Raw genomic sequence first — 20533 nt, 5'->3', positions numbered from 1 at the left:
AAGCTGTTACAGCAGATACTCAGCAGCCCTGCGCTGCAGCGTATCAGCTCTGGCGACAGCCCCGTGGCTGTAGCGTACCAGCTCCGGCAGCTTTGCAGCTGCAGTGGATCAGCTCTTTTACCCGGTGAGAAACCAAGCGAGCACTTGGAGAGTTGGAGAACTCAGTTTTATTACGCAGGCGGGCTCAGAGGAGATCGCTCTCCAGAGTCTGAGCCCGGAAGAAGGGTTTCATAAGGCTTTTATGGGTTACATCTTCCGGGTCCAAGCCTGACTAGTTGGACTGGAGTGACGTCAGGCAAGGTAGTAGATGCGGAAGCAGATGCATGGGGGAGGACTGGTTGGGCAGTGGGCTAGACTTTGCTTTGTCATCATGGCTGGGGTCTCTCCTTTCTACATTTTATTGGGACATTTTCTCCTACAAAGCTAATGGGGAAAAATCACTTGCCCTCTGCAGGGGGCAGGGAATGAGGGGGTAAAGAGGAACAAAAGCTCTCCTCAGCATTTCAGGGGTGAGCCACTCCCACAGCTTTGTGTAAGAAGGCTCAGACAAATGAGTCATCCTGGTCGGTATGAACCCCTTCCCACAGCCAGTGAGACCTAGAGAAAGCTGGCTACATGGAGGAGAAAATCTTGTTTTGGAAAGTGGAAAAGTCGGAGATAAGAGGACTGGTGACAAAGTTTATTCTTCTAGGTGGAAAACTCAAGACGGTGTTCACGGTCTTTGAAAAAATGAGGGTTTCAAGGACATCATCGGTTGTCTTCAACACAACATTTGAATTTAAAATAATTTTCCTTTGTCGAGTATTCTTTCTGTCAAGCAAATTGTGGTGCTTAATTTTGCCAATGGGCTGGAGGAGGCCATAGGATGGGGAAGTGGCCCCTCTTTCTCCTCACTGGGAGGCTGTACCACCCCTGCCTGCAGGACTGCAGTGGGGAGTGGGCAAGGCCCTGACAGGTCAAAAAGCGAAGGCAAGGTGCTAATCCAGCATCTGTGTAGGCATGCGCAGTTCTGCGGTAATGTAACATAACCTATATCCATGAGTGGAGACGCATATAGATGTCTGCTCAAAATTTATAGTATACCTGATAAGGAGGGCAAAGAAATTTAGATGCAGCAGGAAAACTAATGGAGTACACAAGGTGACACTCCACTGTGTTCAGGGCTCAGCCTCTGGATATTAATCCGCTGAGCCAGTGCCGGTGCGCATAAACTCTGCTTCCTGGTAAAAAGCCTTGGTGCAAAGTCTTGGTGTCTCTTTTCTCCTGCAACAGGACCTCTCCCTGAGGCTGTCTAGATTAAGCCCCTAGCCTCTGGAAAGGAACAAAATGTTTGTCATTCCGCATGGATCTATGTTTTAGGATTTCAATATCTGTGTATTTTTACTTAAAGCTTTCATAAATGATTTTACTTTTTGTAAAATTTAGATGAAAGAATTACTGGCTTTCCCATATGCCCGAATTTATTTATTTTTTTAAACTTATGCGTGATTTATTTCTCTTTTAAATAATTGATGTTTTAGCTTTTTTGTTTTGTTTTATGCATTATTTAAATTATTGTTACATATGGCTTTAAAGAAATGGTTATGAGAATTTAATGAAGGAATGAATTCACAGTAAGCAATAAATGATAAATGTTGTTATATTATTCTTATGATTTCCAGAAAATTCAGGAAATCTCTTCAGGACCTACTTTCTATGTTTAAAAAATAAATATTGGAGTTCCCGCCATGGCTCAGTGGTTAACAAATCTGACTGAGAACCATGAGGTTGTGGGTTCGATCCCTGGCCTTGCTCAGTGGGTGAAGGATCCTGCATCGCCATGAGCTGTGGTGTAGGTTGCAGACTTGGCTCAGATCCTGAGTTGCTGTGGCTCTGGTTTAGGCCAGCAGCTACAGCTCCGATAAGACCCCTAGCCCGGGAACCTCCATATGCCATGGGAGCAGCCCTAGAAAAGGCAAAAAAAAAGACAAAAAAAATAAATAAATAAATAAAATAAAATAAAATAAATATTGAGTAGGTATAGAGGGTATTTATTTAATTAATTTACAATGTTATGTTAGTTTCTGGTGTACGATAAAGTGATTCAGATATTTATTCTTTATTTATTTACTTACTTACTTATCTTTTCCATTACAGTTTATACTGAATATAGTTAGTTCCCTGTGCTATACAATAAGATCTCACTTTTTATCCATTGGATATATAACAGTTTGCCTCTACTAATCTTGAACTCTCAATCCACCCCTCCTCCTCCCTCCCTCCCCCTTGGTAACCACAAATCTGTTCTCTAAGTCTATGAGTCTGTTTCTGTTTCATAGCTGTCTATGGAATTCTTCGGCTTAGTCACTGCAAAATTGAAGGGTCCTTCAACTCTGGGATTTCTGTTGGTTTTTATTTAATGGTTTATGTTTGTTTTTTTTTTGGACTCATGTTTTGATGCATTATTTTTCTAATTTCATTTTATTATCTGTGTGCTCTTGTAGCTCATTGAATTTCTTTAGAGGATTATTCCAGAATTATTTGTCAGTCCATTTATCTCCCTTTCTTTCTTTCCTTCCTTCCTTCCTTCCTTCTTTCTTTCTTTTTATTTTTATGGCTGCACCTATGGCATATGGAAGTTCCTGGGATAGGGGTCAAATCAGAGCCACAGTTGACCACCTATGCCACAGCCATGGCAACTCTGGATCTGAGCCGCATCTGTGGCTTATATCACATCTTGTGGCAATGATGGATTTTTAACCCACGGAGCGAGGCCATGAATCAAAACCTCATCCTCATAGACAATATATCGGGGGGAGGGGGAGGGTCCTTAACCCCCTGAGTCATGACAGGAACTCCCTGTCTCCATTTCTTTAGTGTCAGTCATTGGAGTTTTATTAGTTTCCTTTTGTGGAGTCATGTTTTCTTGATTATTTGTGGTCCTTGTGGCCTTTTTTGGTGTCTCTGCATTTAAGGAGGTAGTTGCCTCTTCCAGTCTTTATAGTCTGGCTTTGAAAGGGAGAGCCCAGAACTGTCCAGAGAATTTGAGTGGAGCATCTAGTGGTATCCATGGGAGGACTTGCTGCTGGAGTCCTTTGACAGGCAGGTCTTGTGGCTGGGTCAGCAGGTGGCCAGACCTGGTGCTTGGATTCATAGGGGCCAGTCTTGTGTCTGGGTTCACTGCAGCTGGCCTGGCATCTGAGTCTGTGGTTGGGCCTGGATACTGGGTCTGTGCAGGCCAATTGGGTCCTAGGAACCACTGGGGTGGGCCTAGCATTTGTGTCCAGAGGGGCTGGCATGCTGCTGTGATAGACTTAGAGCCTGGGTTCATGGGAGTTGGCTGGGAATCTGGGGCCACCTGGGCCACCCTAGCACTTAGATAATCCTGACATCTGGAGCGTGGGATTCATCCTGTAGCCTATAGTTACAGGGTTCATGGGCCAGCCTGGATGTTGGGTCCATGGGGGCCAGCCTGGAAGTTGCCATGAGAGTCAGTCTGGGAGCTGGGGCTGTAGAGCAGCTCAGTGTTGGGCTGGGCTGGGTGCCTGTGTCCATGGGAGCATGCCTTCATCAGGGTACCTTGTCTAAAGCCTGGAGTCAGTAGCACCAGCCTAGCACTGAGACAGGCCAGGAGCCTGCTTCCATGAAAGCTCATCTGGATTTTAGGTCTGTGGAAGTCATTCCTGTGCTGGAGGCAGGCTGGGAACCTGGGGCCATGGGAGTCAACCTGGTGCCAGGGAGGGCAAAGAGCCTACCTGGAGCCTGGGCTCCTGGGAGCCTGCCTGGTGCTGAGGTGGCCTGGTAGCCTGAATTTGCACAAGCCCACCAGGAGCTGGGGCCAGGGTAACTGGACTGGTGCTGTGGTAGGCTAATAACCTGGGGCCGCAAGAGCTGGTCCAGTGCCAGGGGTGCTTATGGTAGAATCTGCTGTGAAGTCAGGTCCTTATTTCACCTCCTTCTCCCATAGGTTGGATGTCTCCATGGCAGAGGGGTGATGGGAGTAATGTGAACCTGTCTTTCCTACCTTCTTCAGTGCATCTTCTTTTATTTCTGTGCTCTGGGAATCCTGAGCTCTTGTGAAGGTAGTTGTTCAAATTGATGTTTCTGGGAGGGGACAAGCGTTAGAAATTCTTAAACCACCACTCTTCTGACATCACTCTTTAATTCTTCTGCTATGTGCTGTCTGTCACCAAATACAAATATTGGCTTCTTTTGTTTATTGCATTTTATGGTTCTAGAGATGCTGTATGGGTCTTCCAAACTTGCCAATTTTCATAGGTTGCTCTTCTAGATAATTGTTTGTTAAACATAGAACAGTTGTTTTGAACTCTGTGTATAGTAATTACAAAATCTGATGTCTGTGTAGGTATGTTTCTGCTATCTTGCTTCATTTTGTTTCTTTTCTGTTTTTGTTCTTGTTATGATTTTGTTTGCTTGTATGCCTGGTAATCTTCAATTACTTATGGCTTTTTTCTTTGGAAAATTATTTGAGTGAATCTACCCTCCTCTGGAGAGGCTTTTTCTTTCCTTCTGATGAAAGTGTTTGGCCTACATTAAACCAAATACAGTTTGAGGGTCCTGGCTCAATCAGACTAAGTATACCAAGTGAAAATCCTTGTGAGGGTCTGTCTATGACACAGCCTTCCAGGAATGACTTTTTTTTTTTCTTTTTAGGGTCACACCCGTGGCATACGGAGTTTCCCAGGATAGGGTCGAACTGGAGCTGTAGCTACTGGCCTATGCCACAGCCACAACAACTTGAAAGATCGAACCTGCATCCTCATGGATACTAGTTGGATTTGTTATCCTCTGAGCCATGACAAGATCTCCCAGGAATAACTTCTTTTCTTTACTATTTTCATCTTCCCTCCCTTTCGTCCGTGCTAAGACAACCTACCTCCCATAGGTCCCAGAGACCTAGAAAATTTGAGAGTGAGTCTGGTTTCTTGTCTCCTTTCCATCAGACAGGGCCAGGAAGCCCCTGAATCCTGACTTTTTTATTTTTGTGCTGATCTAACTAGAGTACTGGCATGGGTGTGTTCTATATCAGCATAGAACATACAGTGGTTTTGTCGCTCCTTTATTTCAGATCCTGATTCTGCAAGTCTGTGTTTCTGACAAACAGCTAGAGATTCTGTGTTTCTGACAAACAACTAGAAGATGCTGCTGCTCCATGGACCACATTTGCATATTAAGGGTGTACAGAACAAGGACAGTTCCATGTAACAACTTGGCAGCAAGTGAATAACGGTCAAATTGAAGAGCAGGGACTATGCCATCAGACTTGGGAAGGATTTATGGGGCTGAGGTGACTATTAGACATTGACCCAAGTAGTGAAGGATAGATATGTTTGGGCCAAGAAATTAAATCCCAAGATAGATCCAGTCCTGGATAGCTTAAGAGAGAAAAGAGGCTGTATTTCTAAGTTGTATTCCTATAGAGTTCTGTTCTCACAAAAGGAGAAGTTTCCTTCATCATATTGGACTCAATGTCTCATCTCATCCTTGGCTGTAAAGGCTGTCACCTTTATCCTAGGGAGAGATACATAGAGGTCTTAGGTTATCTGAGATCATCAAAGCCACCTTCACCTCCACTAGGCATTGTGGGCTAAGTTCCCAGGTGTTATAGAGCCCTATGTATTTGTAGGATGAAATAAGGTATTTGAAAGGACCTGTATCTTATCTGTTGTGGTCATGAATAAGTTTGCATCAGTATATGCAGCTTCCATACCAGTGTGTCCTGGATATTTGCTTCTTTGTCCCTTTTGGCAAGACACTGAGACCTTCTCCTTAAGGTATCCAAGTGTGTCCAGTCCTGTATAAGGAACGTGGGGTGATGTCATTGGCTCTGGATTTTCTTCTTAGAGTGTAGAAATCAACTTATGCTAATGGATAATTGGAGCAGCACCTCTTTATAGACTCAGCTTGATTATGAATTACATTTTTTTGTTTGTTTTTGGTTTTTTGCTTTTTAGGGTCACACCTGTGGCAAATGGAGGTTCCCAGATTAGGGGTCCAATCAGAGCTGCAGCCACTGGCCTACACCACAGCAACAGCAACTTGGGATACAAGCTATGTCTGCAACCTACACCACAGCTCACAGCAACCCCGGATCCTTAACCCACTGAGCAAGGGACAAAACCCACATTCTCATGGTTACTAGTAGAGTTTGTTACTGCTGAGCCATAACCAGAACTCCAGAATCCCAGTTTTGACTTCCGTAAACCTGTTGCACACTTAAGTGTGGGCACTTCATGACTCCACAATTCTGAGGGGTCTGCTATGGGGCTACCCAGGACAAGGCTGTAGTAGCCTTTCAAATGCCAATAAGAAGCAAGAATCCCTTGGAAAAGTGTAGGGTGTGAACACGAGGGTGTCTTGATGTGGCCAGGTAAGCTGATGAGGTAGCTAGGAATCCTGTGAGAAATCTTAGCATTGTCTCACCAGAGGTTGAGGAGGCTGGGAAACTTATCCACCAGTCTCTTCCCCAGTTGGTTGAGGTTGACCCTGAGATGCAAGCCCTTGAGGTGTGGTGCTGAAAGGTGCCAGGGAACCACAGAGAAAGTGAACTCAGATGGGCTGAGAGGGTGGGGCAGAGTTTGATAGCACTGTCTCAGCTTCCCTTTGGGGAAGACCTAATGCATGTCTGCTAGCTCAGGGCACTGGAGCATCTGAGAGCCTGTCTCCCTTCCCCACTAATCTAGAGTCCATGAGGGCCAGGGTGTACAAGAACTGGCCTTGCCCAGGTGAGGCTCTGAGAAGCTGGAGGAACTTATACTGGGGTGGGTATTTTTGATTTTTGTTTTGCTCTTGTTTTGTTTTTATCTGAGATTGGAGGAGGTGTGGCGATTGGACCAGGAGTGTTTATAAACTACACAGGTCTTAGGGAACTCATCCCTTCATCAGTCTACCTTGCACCCATTGGGGGTTTCCACGTTTAGGAATAACATTACATTGTATCATTCTGCAGCATCAGAGTTTAGTCACTGGCAATGGGGCAGTCCCATAATACTTCTTTCCTCAAACTCACTGTTGGATGACTAAATTTCCTGGAGGTTGCTCTTAAAGTCTTAGCTTGCCCTCCTTTTTCAGGGTGCATGACAGGTCACAACCGTGCTGTGACTGACACTTCCTTATATAAAGCCGCACTGCATCCCCTGGCACCAGGATCTCAGCAAATACTCAAGGTTCTGGGCCGTCCTAGACCTGGGTATGCAGAACCTCCTTCCTTCCTGATATGGATCAACGGCTTGGGCCCTGTCAGAGTCCATCAGAGCAGCAGAGGGCCTAGGAAGCCATAGTTCATAGGTTAGGCACACCAGGTCCCCTGTAGCTGCAAAGCCTGCTGAGCTTCTCTTGCTTCTGGGCCTCTGGCCTTGGCACGCCTGCCTTCTTAAGGCTCCGGGTTTAGGCCTGGACAAGAGTCATAGGTTCAGCTGCTTCTGCTGGAAGGAAAGCTAGGTCAAAGAAGGCGAGCAGGTAAAGGAGAGAGGTGGGTTCTTGGTGTGTAGATCTGACTGGGGTTACTCTTGGGCTAGTTACCAGCTCTTTTTCTGACTTAGGGCTGAACTGTGGCTTGGAACTGACACGGGTCCTCCTGGGGGGTCATTCTGCACATAAACACCATCAACCCTCGGCCCTTCTGGAACATTACCACCAAAAATGAGTAGCAAAGGTATGTGAAAGGGAAAGAAATTGGAAAGGGAAGCTCTTCTGTACCCTCACCCTCATATTTGCATTTTGATTTTTTTTTTAGTGTTATCCATGCCACACCCACTTTGGGGGAATATTCAGGATGTCAATCATCAGGTGTGGGTCCTTCAAGACCAGACCCTTAAAGCAGTCCCAAGGAAGAACAACATGGTTCCTGGTGAGTAGCCAAGGTCTGTCAAAGGCAGTCCTTTTGGCCAATTCTGTTGCGTGTTGTGTGCTCAGTTTTTCACTTCACTATTCATCGCCTTATTAACTGGGCTTATCTCACAGGCCATGATGAGCTAGAGGGTGATCATGGGGTTGTTCTGTGACTGTGTTGTGTTCCCAGCCACTGTTACCTTAATCCCATGCAATCATATGGAGGCTCTTGAGAAGGACAAAGGGTCTCTCATCTACCTGGGACTGAAGGAACCAGAGCTCTGCCTGTTCTGCACAAAGGTCAATGAGCAGCCCACACTACAGCTTAAGGTGAGTACAGAAAATAAGGGTCTTGTCACGTGCTCGTTGGATGGAAACTCTAGATTTTTAGGATCTTTTAAAGGACAAGTTATTTATTATCCTTATGCATATTTATTTTGGTTCTTTTTGGGTTGTGCATACTATTAAAGAATAAGAAAAAATTGCAGGGATTTTTGAAACTAATCTAAAATAAATTTTAAAATAATTTATTTTTAAATTATTTTTATTATTTTATTATTTTTAATATTTTTTAACTTTAAAAATAATTCAGCAAAGAGGAAGACTTTTAAATTTATTCCTAACTCCAATAGAATGTAAGTAGATATGGAATATGTGTGTAAACACACACACACACACACACACACACACACAGAGTCATCTCTTTGTATCTGTGGGGGATTTATTGCAGGATCACTTCACCCTCCATGGATACCAAAGTGATACTCAAATTCCTTTATTTTTTAATTTTTTTTTGCTTTTTAGGGCCACACCCATGGCATATGGAGGTTACCAGGCTAGGGGTGGAATTGGAGCTGCCGCTGAGGCCTACCCTACAGCCATGGCAACACTAGATCTTCACATCAACATCACCTCTTCGGCCACTTTGGATCAATCCTTAATCCACTGAGTGAGGCCAGGGATTGAACCCACGTCCTCGCAGAGACTACATTGGGTTCTTAACCTGCTGAAGCACAATGTAAACTCTTCCTTCCATATACTTTAATTCATCTCTAGATTACTTACAATACCCAATACAATGTAAACGCTATATAAATAGTTACTAGCACACAGCAAATTCGAGTTTTACTCTTGGGAATTTTCTTGGGTTTGTTTTTTTCTTGAATACTTTTGGTCCACAGTTGGTTGATTCCACAGAAGCAGAAGCTACTGATAGGGAGGGCCAACAGTATTTGTGTGGGTAGAATCAGGAATGGCATTTGCAGTAGTTTATTATCACTAGGTGGATGAGCAAATTAAAACGTCTTTTTGACAAAGGCTAATTTTCAACTTTAAGTGAACAAAACTAATTCTCTGTAACAAACGTTTTAATGATTGCTAGTCTCCAATATTTTAAAAATATTTTACCTTATCAGAAGATCACAAACTAGGACTTTGTATGCTTTAGGAAACAAGCATAGCAAACACTCTATTTGATGACAAGACATAAAACAGTGGTTTTTGACAAAGGGCTGTTTTGCACTCCAGAAATTTGTCAATGGCTGGAGATATTTTTGTTTGCCACACCTGGAGGCTGGAGAATATGCTACTGATCTCTAGCGGGCAGAGGCCGGGGGCTGCTAAACCTCCCCTGTACACAAGGCAGTCCCCTACAACAGAGGACTATTCTACCCAAATGTCAATTGTTCTATGGTTGGAGACACCTGACAGAAAACAACTTTGTCTTAATTTAAAATTCATGGTAACTTTTATGCAAATATTCCTTGAGTTTCCCCATTTCTAAGCTAATAGGTAGTGGCCAAATTGTCTTTTATATTCTCAAAATCTTTTACATCAACATTATTTTCCTTCAAAGCCTCACAATGGGGACTAATATTTGTAGACTAATATTTCAACCCTAAGCTTAACATTTACAAAGTATTATTTATTAAAGTATATTTGATTTACAATGTTGTGCCAATTTCTGCTGTACAGCAAAGTGACCCAGTCATATATATATATATATCCTATCTCTTGTGATAGAACATAATGGAAGATATATATATATATTCTTTTTCTCATATTGTCTTCCATTATGTTCTATCCCAAGAGATGGGATATAGTTCCCTGTGCTATACAGCAGGACATCATTGTTTATCCATTCTAAATTTAATAGTTCACACTTACCAACCCCAAACTCCATGTCTATCCCCCTCCCTCTACCTCTTGGCAACCACAAGTCTGCTCTTCATGTCTGTGAGTCTGTCTCTGTTCTGTAGATAGGTTCATTTGTGCCATGTTTTAGATTCTCCACATAAGTGATATCATATGGTATTTGTTTTTCTCTTTCTGATTGCCTTCACTTAGTATGAGAATCTCTTGTTGCATCCATGTTGCTGCAAATGGCATTGTATCATTCTTTTTATGGCTGAGTAGTATTCCATTGTATATATGTACTATATACTCTTAATCCATTCCTCTGCTGATGGAGATTTAGGTTGTTTCTATGTCTTGGCTATTGCGAATAGTGCTGCAATGAACTTAGGGGTGCATGTATCTTTTTAATTGTAGTTTTGTCTGGCTATATGCCCAGGAGTGGGATTTCTGGCTCATGTGGTAGCTTTGTATTTAGTTTTCTAAGGAACCTCCATACTGTTTTCCATAGTAGCTGTACCAGTTTATATTCCCACCAACAGTGTAGAAGGGGACCTATAACTTTTAATGGTATAGTATGAAATAGAGGTGCCCAGGCAGCTTTCATGAGAAAGCTGTCTTGGATAGAAACTGTTCATGTGTAAAAAATGTGGAACCATTCAAGCTGTTATGTTTCTCCTGGGGGCCATTCAGGAACAGAAGATAATGGATCTGTACAACCAGGCAGAGCCCGTGAAGCCCTTCCTCTTCTACCACAACAAGAACGGCAGCACCTCCACCTTTGAGTCTGTGGTCTTCCCCGGCTGGTTCATCGCCTCCTGCCCCAATGGAGGCTGTCCTCTCATTCTTACCCAAGAACTGGGGAAATTCTACACCACTGACTTTGGGTTCACTGTACTAAAGCCTTAAGGTTGATCTTGGGTTGGGGGTTGTTCTCCACCCAGAGAGTCTTACCTTGGTTCCCTTTGTTCTAGCCCTCAAAGTGCTTCTGAAGCACAACATTGTAAATCAACTGTTCTTCAGTTAAAAATTAAAGAAAGGAGAAAAAAAAAGTGCTTCTGAGATGAACATTGCCATACTGACCATTCAACAAGGAAAGACTGAGTTGCCAGAATTAGGTCCAGTGTTTGATAGTCCAAGCTAGGTTAAGAGGGGAGTAAGCAGTCAAATCCTCATCTAGAATAGGAAGGAAGAAACTATGGTTGGGCTTTTCACACAAGGGTTAGCTTGCTGCCGACTCTCCACTACCCACACATTCAGGCAATGACCCGAGTGTTGGGCCAGGCTCTGTGCCCTTTCTTAGGGGCCATATGGAAAACAGTCCAAAGAAACTGAGGATCTTTGCATGGCCACATAGCTAAATGATGACACCTTTACAAAAATAATAAAGAAAACTCAACATACTTGCTAATGATGCTTCAAATAAGAAAAGAGCGTCATGATTCTTTCAAGTCCAGACCTCTGGATTTTCAGATACATTGCTCCATGGCATTGAATCAACATCTTTTGGCTCCTGCTGGGAAGATGCTGACATATAAGTTCCATAAAAGAAAAGGCCAAAAAGAAAGTTGACCCCTTCCTGGGCGTGACTTGTGTCTCAGGGAAGTTACATATTCAGCTGTTTCTTTTTTTAAAATTTTAATTTAATTTTATTTTATTTTACTTTATTTTATTTTATTTTATTTGCTGTGGCATCTGTAAATTCCCAGGCTAGGGGTTGAATTGGAGCTGCAGCTGCTGGCCTACACCACAGCCACAGTAATGCACGACCTGGACCATGTCTGCAACCTACATGACACCTCACAACAACATCAGATCTTTCCACTGAGCAAGGCCAGGGATTGAACCTGCGTCCTCATGGATACTAGTCAGATTTGTTTCCACTGAGCCACAATGGGAACTCCTCTGCTGGTTTTAATGAAGATCTAATGTTTATGAAGCTTTTACCTAAAGCATTATCACTGGATCTCATTAAATTTGTGAAATAAAAATTTGATCTTCTCATTATTTTTCCTCTCAGTTGCTCTGTTATGAATGCAGTGGCTTTAATAGAATATTGTGGTCGTAATATTGACTCTGCATGTATCAGGGGTTTTATAGTTTGAAAAGGAGGTTCTCATGAAGTCTCTCATTGCAAAGAAGAACCCGTGGGATGGTTGGGGAAGGTGATATCTTCCTAAACTCAGGTTTCCCCCAGCCTCACTACTGGGGTGGGGGACACAAAGAAAGCCTCAGTAATAGAAATCATACTCCATATTTCAGTGCATAATGACAGAAGTATACATGTTATAAAGAAAATAATGAAGATATAGACATCAGAGCGTGAGTGAGGGGGTTCTTGGAGATAGGGCAGTCAAGGAAGATCTCACTTAGAGGTTGGTTTTTCTGCAAATGCATAGAAGAAGTGAGGAGGTGAACCCCATAACGATCTTGGAAAGCCCATCCTGCAGAGAAACATGAAAGTCTCAGGCAAGGATGAGCTTTCTTGGTGGGAGCACCCGCAAGACCCCAGAGCAGCTAGAGCAGGGGGATTGGAAGGCCAGGGATAGAAGGTGTCTGGAGAGACAAGCTTGGGTCTTGTGTGCTTGGGTGAGGCGTGGTGAGAGCTCTCTGGCTGTGATTCAAAGCCATTGGTGAGCTCTGAGCAGGGGAGCCATAGCAGCACTGCCAGATGGAAGTTTAACTCTAGCAAGGTAAGAACAGAAGGAGGAGTCCAGTCAGGGGTCATCAAAGTACTCCAGAGGAGAGGATCTGGGTGGATTTTGGAGAATAGACTTGTGGTTGATCAGTGGTTGTGAGTTACACAGAGGCAAACTTTGTCGTAAATGAGTAGACTTTTTTTTTTTTTAACTTATAGGTCTCACCAACAATATCAGTTTTGAGGGTAATGATTCCCTTTTACCACCGATGCTGAGGCTGAGTCTGATCCTGATGCAGAGATAGGAAGTCACAGGCCCTCTAAGTTTTCTCCTTCTATGTGAGTCTCCTCTCTGAGACACTGTGCAGGTTTTAATATCCACCACCGACCACAAAGCCTCCTAGTGTCTCAACTGGCTCAGGTGCAGGAGACCCTGACCCAGAGGAAACACATCACAGAGTAGATGAGAACAGAAAGATTGGGAGTTCCCATCATGGCTCAGTGGAAACAAATTTGACTAGGATCCATGAGGATGCAGGTTCGATCCCTGGCCTTGCTCAGTGGGTTAAGTATCCGGTGTTACCGTGAGCTGTGGGGTAGGTCACAGATGAGGCTCGGATCCTGAATTGCTGTGGCTGTGGTGTAGGCCGGTGGCTATAGCTCCAATTCAACGCCAAGCCTGGGAACCTCCATATGCTGCACCTGCAGCCAAAAAAAAAAAAAAAAGCCAAAACAAACCCAGGAAGACTTGGCTCTTCATTTCGCTGAATTTCTTAGTTAATGTGGGGCTTTGGGTAAGTTTGCCATCTCTCAGGAACTGTTTATTACATAAGACATAAAGATGAGTGGTCCCTAAAGTTTTGCTGTGAGGATGAAAAGATTAATCAGGTAAACCTCTTACAACATTACCAGATACGGAATGAGCTCTCAATATTGGTTATGTGCAATTCCCGTCATGGCTCAGTGGTTTAAGAATCCAACTAGTATCCATTAAGATGTGAGTTTAATCCCTGGCCTCACTCAGTAGGTTAAGGATCTAGTGTCCTGCAGTGAAGGTTGTGGATGTGGTTTGGATCTGGCGTTGCTATGTCTGTTTGTGGCTATGGTGTATGCCAGCAGCTGCAGCTCCGATTCAACCCCTACCTAGCCTGGGAACTTCCCTATGCTGCAGATGCCGCCCTAAAAAGACAAAAAAAAAAAATTATTTATGTAAAACTCTGAGAGGTGGACTATGAATTGCCCTAAATCAGATATGAATGAGGCTATGGCTCACACAGTCAGTAAATCAAGCCAGCCACACCTATCTCTCTGAAATGGCCCAGAAGGAAGTCCTCCTTCTTAACCCAGCATCTGGCCTTTTCTGTATTTCCTCATTGGTGCTTCCTGGCATTTACCCTGCTCTGGTTTCTCTAGGACCCCAGCTCAACCACACCTGTATTGCCTCTCAGTCACCCACTGAATACTCATGGGACCTCTGACCCAGGCTAGCTTTCTTACTGAAGTGGGCACACCCAAATCCAGGAAATAACCCTCCTTCCTCATTCATTTAAAGGTCAGGGATTCCTGGACAGCTTCCCAGGGACTTTGGATACAGGTAGAGACTTCACATTGGGCTTGAGGACAAGAGCCTCTCTGGACAAAGTAACTCCTGATGCTCAGGAGCCATGTGTGTGGGACTTTCTTTCACTGCTCTCTGTCTAGCCTTGGGGAGCCTCTGGAGACCTTGGTCTAAGACACAGGGAGTCAGAGGAGGTGGGACTCCTCCTAAGAGTGCAGGTGGTGGTGTTACTCCCTCTCCAGGGATGGCTATAGCATCAGGCACTGGGGATCCCGAGGCAGAGAGGATGTGAACAACTGATTCCCATCGTGGGGAGTCAGGGTTCTCCCTGGGGAATTGTCCTGGGGCCCTAACCAGAAGCCTGGAGGCAGATGTGCCCTGACATCAAATATCTAATGGGGCCCATGGGTGTCCTTGTGTAGGATCCCTAGAGATGCCTCTTTGGATTTGGAATGGGGGAAGATGCGGGGGAGAGACAGGTTAGCTGCCAGATATGAAGGAAGTTCAAGCTTGAAGCTGGGATGATGGTGGCTTGCCAGTCAGCTATGCAGGGGGCTCCGTGGAGAAAGACACACACTCTCCCTTCCTCTAAATCCAGACACTAGATGGGTCGATGCTCTGGAACCTCCTAACCATCCCAGATGTGATGGCTGGAGGGCATCCCAAGGCCACTGCAGGCTGGAGAGCCAGGACCACCAGCCGCCACAGTGATGGGAGCATTCACTTGGGGTTTGATGGCCCTGGAACAACACTCTTCCCATTTTTAGTCTCAAATCTGCATCTAAGACAGGATCTCAGGGCAGTAGCTTTTCCATAGAATTCCAAGGGGAGGGGAGAGAAAGGGATAACATATCTTTCTTCCCTCACAAGACCAACTGCTGATCACAGTTGCTCCACCATCTGATCTTCTTATCTGCGTGGAAAGCCCTGAAGCCAACATGGAACATCAGTGTAAGTGGTAAATCACAAAGCCACCTGGGAATACCTCTTTTGGTCATCTCCAAAGAAATAGGGTTCAAAGGCACTTATCATTTACTCAGCTACAAATATATTTGTTTTTGCTAAAATAGATCAGAAAACCTTGAATTTGAAAATCTTATTTAGCCATTTTCTTCCCATGTGAATTTAGAATGGCTTATTTATTTGGATAAAGAGGGTAAAGATGGAACAAACAGCATGTTGAAGACCTATTTTAATATTTCTGGTGTTGTTACTACCCAGAGACCATCAGTTGGAAAGAAAGACATGTCACCAATAACCCTAGAAAAAAAAGGTATCTTGAACATCTCCTGGGACCATGGATGCATGTGGATCCTTCCAGATCCTTCCAGATCCTTCCAGATGTTTTGATCCACAAGTCAGCCCCTGCCTTATTTCCCTTCCCTTTCTCCCACAGCCACTCTTTGTCAGAGCAGTAAAGCTACCCCTGGGAATTCAAAAGCCAATATTATCGGGATACAGAGTCCTGAAGTTTATAATCACCTCCTGTATCTGTTGTGCTTTTCTCTTCTCCCGCAGCACTGACAATTCCCATCTATCGGCTTATTCGTGATTCTCAGCAGATGGTGTGGATCCTGAAAGGAAATTCTTTAATAGCCGTTCCTTTTAGCAACAATGTCAAACCTGGTGAGTGCCAATCAAAGCCACTGTGGTTCCTCTTCAAGCGAGGCCAGCTCCACCGGGGATGGGGCTGAACTTGCGTGAGCCTGGTCTCAACTACCTCTGGGTACCAGGTCAATGTTGACAAGGAAGGCAAGAAAGAGCAGATAGTTCCCTCACACAAAGGAAATCCCCACCCAGAAATGGGGGTGGGATACGTCGGCAGCTCTCCTCTCCAGAGAAAATGTCCTTAGTTAAGAAGGCATTGCTCATTCAATTCCCAGCTGACCTCCTTGGAGTGCCTTAAATTTCAACTGTCCTTAGATTCAAACTCCTTCATCTTTCCACTATTATACCTCACTTTTCTAATGTCTAATAATGGGGGAATATTCCTTCCTCCTCCTTTCATGCTTCCATCAAACAATAAAACTACTGAACTATTCTTTGACCACTCCCCTCCAGCTTCTCATTCTAAGGTCACAAAATACACTTCTTTGGCCTCGCTTTTTTTTTTTTTTTTTTTCGGTCTTTTTATGGCCACACCCACGCCATAAGGATGTTCCCAGGTTAGGGGTCGAATTGGAGCTGCAGCTGACAGCCACAGCCACAGCCACATCCACTGCAACGGCCAGATCTGAGCTTCATCTTCGACCTACACTGCAGCTCATGGCAATGTCGGATCATTTAACCCACTGAGCAAGGCCAAGGATCGAACCCGTATCCTCATGGATATTAGTCGGGTTCGCTGCCACTGAGCCACGATGGGAATTCCTGTCCTCGTGTTTGGTTCCTCAGGGGCAGCAGCATAACTGAACTTTCATGAGCACTCTCCATCCTCTCCTTCTGCAGGACCATTCTCTACGGGTCACGGTCCCCCTTTTGCTCCCTCCTTTTGGACTCCACTTTCTCTGTAAAATCTCCAAACACTTCGGATTTTCAGAGCTCAGTCTACCTCTATCATACTAGTCTTCTGGAGGGACTGGGAGATGGACTTTGGGATTGAGGCTTTGCGCCTTCATTCTGGCATTTATGCTTCCAACCCAGATGAATTTTACCCATGTCCTTTTGATGTCATTTGGGACATCTCTAACTACACCTGTCCACAATGGAACTGTGGATCTGACTCCTCAGAACCCGTCATGGGCCCAGTGTTCACCATCTCTGTTAGTGGCACTGTCCTGATTGTTGGAGCCAGAGATACAGGAGCCATCCTGATTTTCTCCTTTTCCTCAACCTCCATTTAATCCATGAGCAGAGGCTGATGAGTCTATGTGCACAATATGCTTTATTTCTAAGATAATAGCATATTCTTTCACCTAGTCTGATGTTATCACTTCCTACTTCCTTCCTTCTCGCATCACTGTGTATCTTCCCATCCAGCCTCCACAGAGCATCAAGGGTTCTCTTACTATGTTAACTGAAGAACATCATGCCCATGTGTTTCTGTTTTGGTGGTGGAGGTGGGGTAGGGGGCAGTGGGGATATCTCAGGCACACCAGTCTTCATTCAGAGCCTCAAACTTACTGAGATCTAGTCCTCATAAAGGCTCTTACATTTCCTTTTCCTGTCAACATTCTTTGTCCAACCCCCTCCACCATCCTATTCACTTTTCTTCATGTGCTAGCTTCCTCTTAGCTTTAAGGACGTGGCTTGAACTTCACCTCTGCAGAGATGACTTTCCTGGCTCCCCTATATCAGTTTGGTCTCTCTGCTACTGTCCCAGGTTTTAGTCACTTTCCCCAAAGCAGGTGTGACCATTTATTGTGGTTCTGGTCATTTCTTTGCTTATATCATTTCCTCTCATTTTCTGTGGCAGCAGTGACAATGTCTCTCTTGTTCTTAGTGGAATCTCCGATGCCCTATCTTGAACAGGTATTCAGTAAAACATGTTGAATGGATATATTCCCCGCCCCCTGCCCAGAAGGATAGATACAAAACACCCAGATTCCTGGGAATCACCTTCTAAATTAATTGGGAATTAAACTCAGCAGATAGTGACAGAAACCTCAGGGACTTAAATAAAATAGGAGTTTCTGCCTTTCTCATGGAAAAGAAGCCTAAGAGAGCAGGCTGAGAGCAGTATCATGTCTCCATGTTGCCACCAGAATCCAAGGATTCCAGAATTCAGCATTACCAACATCAAGATCACTTCCACCATCCTCTAAGTATGAAGACATAGGGTATAAGAAAAAGCTCCTCCCAGCCAGGTCAACTTCTTTTATTTATTTATTTATTTATTTATTTATTTATTTTTTGTCTTTTGTCTTTTTGTCTTTTGTTGTTGTTGTTGTTGTTGTTGTTGCTATTTCTCGGGCCGCTCCCGCGGCATATGGAGGTTCCCAGGCTAGGGGTTGAATCGGAGCTGTAGCCACCGGCCTACGCCAGAGGCACAGCAACGCATGATCCGAGCCGCGTCTGCGACCTACACCACAGCTCACGGCAACGCCGGATCGTTAACCCACTGAGCAAGGGTAGGGACCGAACCCGCAACCTCATGGTTCCTAGTTGGATTCGTTAACCACTGCGCCACGACGGGAACTCCCTGTTTTAAAGAATATTCTTCAAAATCCCCCCCACAACACCTCCACTTCTATCTCATGGGCTAGAACGTAAGCATATGGTCAAAGTTAGCTCAGAGTGTGGTGGGAAATTTATTTTTATTTTGGGGAAGTAATGTGTCCTGGTGACAAATGGGCTTCTAAGATTTAGGAAGGAAAGAGAAATGGATTTCAGATAACGATGAAGTGTCTCCACAATGAGGCTCATGGGAAGTGCCTTTGGGTGGTGGTGAGGGGCGGTGTGGTCCTGGCTGCTCAGCATCCCTCTGGCTTGGGGAGTAACTGAGTGTCAGAAGAGAAGGACTGGCCTTTCCCCTGCTTGGAGTCTGACACCTGTTTCCATTTTCCCTGTATTTCCAGTCTCTCTTTCCACGATAGCATGTAGAGATGCAGGAATCTATGATGAAAAGAAAGGTACTCCATTTTACCTGGGAGTCAAGGACCAAAATCTCTGTCTCTACTGCACAGAAATCCGGGGCCAGCCTACTTTGCAGCTTAAGGTGAGAGAAGTGCTATGGGATGAAATTTTAATTTCATTTAATATGTTCCTGAATAAAAGCTACAGGTTTTCAATTCTGGATATTCAATGCAAAGAAGGAAATCTGGCTGATCCCTAAGTCAATGCAAGCTAGCTTCAGAATGGGTATAACACTTCATGGCCGAGCATCCTCTGGCAGACCAGAGACTACACCAATGGCAATGTTTCAGAAAGGCCAAAAAGGGTGGTCTCTCCATCCTCAGTCCTCTTTCACTGCCTCCCAGAAATCCTCTGAGTGGAGGGAAGTGTCCCTCTTAGGCAAAGGCTACTGCATGGCAGTGGAGACAAGACGGGAGATTGTTATTCTGAATTTTATGGGACATATGCATATGGTCCCCATACTGAGAACAAGATTTGTAATTATGAATTCTGCTTATGAAGGGAGCTGAAATGTCTAAAACCACTAGCCTGAACCTTCACCTGGGTGCAACCATGAAAGATAGCTCCCCGTCCTTCTGTTCTCCAGGAAGACCATGCTGTGTTAAGAATCAGAAGCACCTTGTGTGATAGGATCCCGGGGTGGAGCCAATCTCCTGCGATCCAGTGGGTTGCCTGTTTTGAAATCTGGTATCTCCCTTCCATCTGCCTGTGTCCTTAGCCTCTGTCTGTCCCTTTGGGGGAAAGGAGACACTCCCAGGCCTGAGTTAGTTTAGCTTCTTCCTCCCAGTAATCCTTTCTAACAAGCCTCTTTCCTACCCCCAGGAGAAAGATATCATGAACCTATACTTTGAGGCCAAAGGGCAGCCACCCTTTCTCTTTTTCCACATCGAGGAGGGGTCCACCTTCGTCTTTCAGTCATTCTCCTGCCCTGGATGGTTCCTAGCTACCTCCTCCACGGTGGGACAGTCTGTCACTCTCACCAAGCAGAGGGGCCAAACCCAAAGCACGAACTTCTATTTAGAAGATGAAAACAATATCTAGCCTGGATTCTGGTTGGCGGAGTGCAGAACAGAGGATCAAGCAATCAGAGATTCTTCTGTTTCGAAACATAGTAGGTCGTCTTAAGAGACCACCTTGATGTCATCATCCATTGTCCACCTCATTCTCATTACCCCAAAGCCATCTCTGCCTCCAGATACCATCTAGATATACTCCAAATACACCATGTCCTCCACTTGAACATGAGACCTAAGAGTCACTTTCTATTCCTTCTTGACCTTGTTCTACCACCCACCTAGATGCCAAGTCCAGCTAATTCAACACCTAACAAGGCTAAATCCTATAGCCTCTCTTCCTATTTCTTCTGCTAACTCATGGCCTAGAGATGTGAATTTTGAGCGTTTTTGTTCATACAACTGTATCAATAAAAGAATATGTTATTAATTCTATGTATGTTCATTATAAACATTATAATATGTACTTCAAAAGACATATCTAAAGGGTAAGATGAATGTGAAATAAAAAATTTACATCTTGATAATCATGATGGATTAATAATGTCATTAGTTAATAATTTGACACATAATATATACTTTGGTTAAGACTAATTGTTAAGCAAGGGTTCCCATCATGACGCAGCAGAAAAGAATCTGACTAGGAACCATGAGGTTGCAGGTTCAACCCCTAGCCTCCCTCAGTGGGTGAAGGATCTGGCATTGCCATAAGCTATGGTATAGGTCGCAGATGCAGCTTGGATTCTGCATTGCTGTGGCAATGACTCTGCCTAGCAGCTGAAGCTC

At 44.4% G+C, this 20533-nt stretch overlaps 2 protein-coding genes across 3 annotated transcripts; both read left to right on the top strand.

Annotated features, from left to right (window-relative positions):
* Positions 1-13: 13 nt before the first annotated feature.
* LOC146396261 (interleukin-36 alpha-like) lies at positions 14-11970 on the top strand. 2 transcript variants are annotated; one of them, XM_084997526.1, is made up of 6 exons: positions 270-300; positions 5069-6761; positions 7542-7654; positions 7736-7849; positions 8021-8160; positions 10657-11970. In XM_084997526.1, exons 3-6 carry the CDS (start codon positions 7642-7644, stop codon positions 10870-10872), a joined length of 483 nt encoding a protein of 160 aa, XP_084853652.1. In that variant the 5' UTR covers positions 270-300; positions 5069-6761; positions 7542-7641; the 3' UTR covers positions 10873-11970. The 2 variants fall into 2 exon arrangements, with proteins under 2 accessions (XP_084853651.1, XP_084853652.1); XM_084997525.1 differs by lacking the exons at positions 270-300; positions 5069-6761 and adding an exon at positions 14-124.
* Positions 11971-15097: 3127 nt separating this feature from the next.
* On the top strand, positions 15098-20277 carry IL36B (interleukin 36 beta). The gene is made up of 4 exons (XM_084995465.1): positions 15098-15110; positions 15678-15785; positions 18677-18816; positions 19557-20277. The coding sequence occupies exons 1-4, from the start codon at positions 15098-15100 to the stop codon at positions 19773-19775; spliced, it is 480 nt and encodes a 159-aa protein (XP_084851591.1). The 3' UTR covers positions 19776-20277.
* The last annotated feature ends 256 nt before the right edge of the window (positions 20278-20533 follow it).

This window comes from Sus scrofa, chromosome 14 (assembly GCF_054392235.1).
Source record: "Sus scrofa isolate SSC_HxYL_T2T_F1_AM1 chromosome 14, Sscrofa_HxYL_maternal_Yorkshire_Landrace_v2.0, whole genome shotgun sequence".
NCBI lineage: Eukaryota > Metazoa > Chordata > Mammalia > Artiodactyla > Suidae > Sus > Sus scrofa.
Note: the sequence above shows the minus strand (reverse complement) of the source record. Positions and strands in the feature narration are given on the sequence as shown.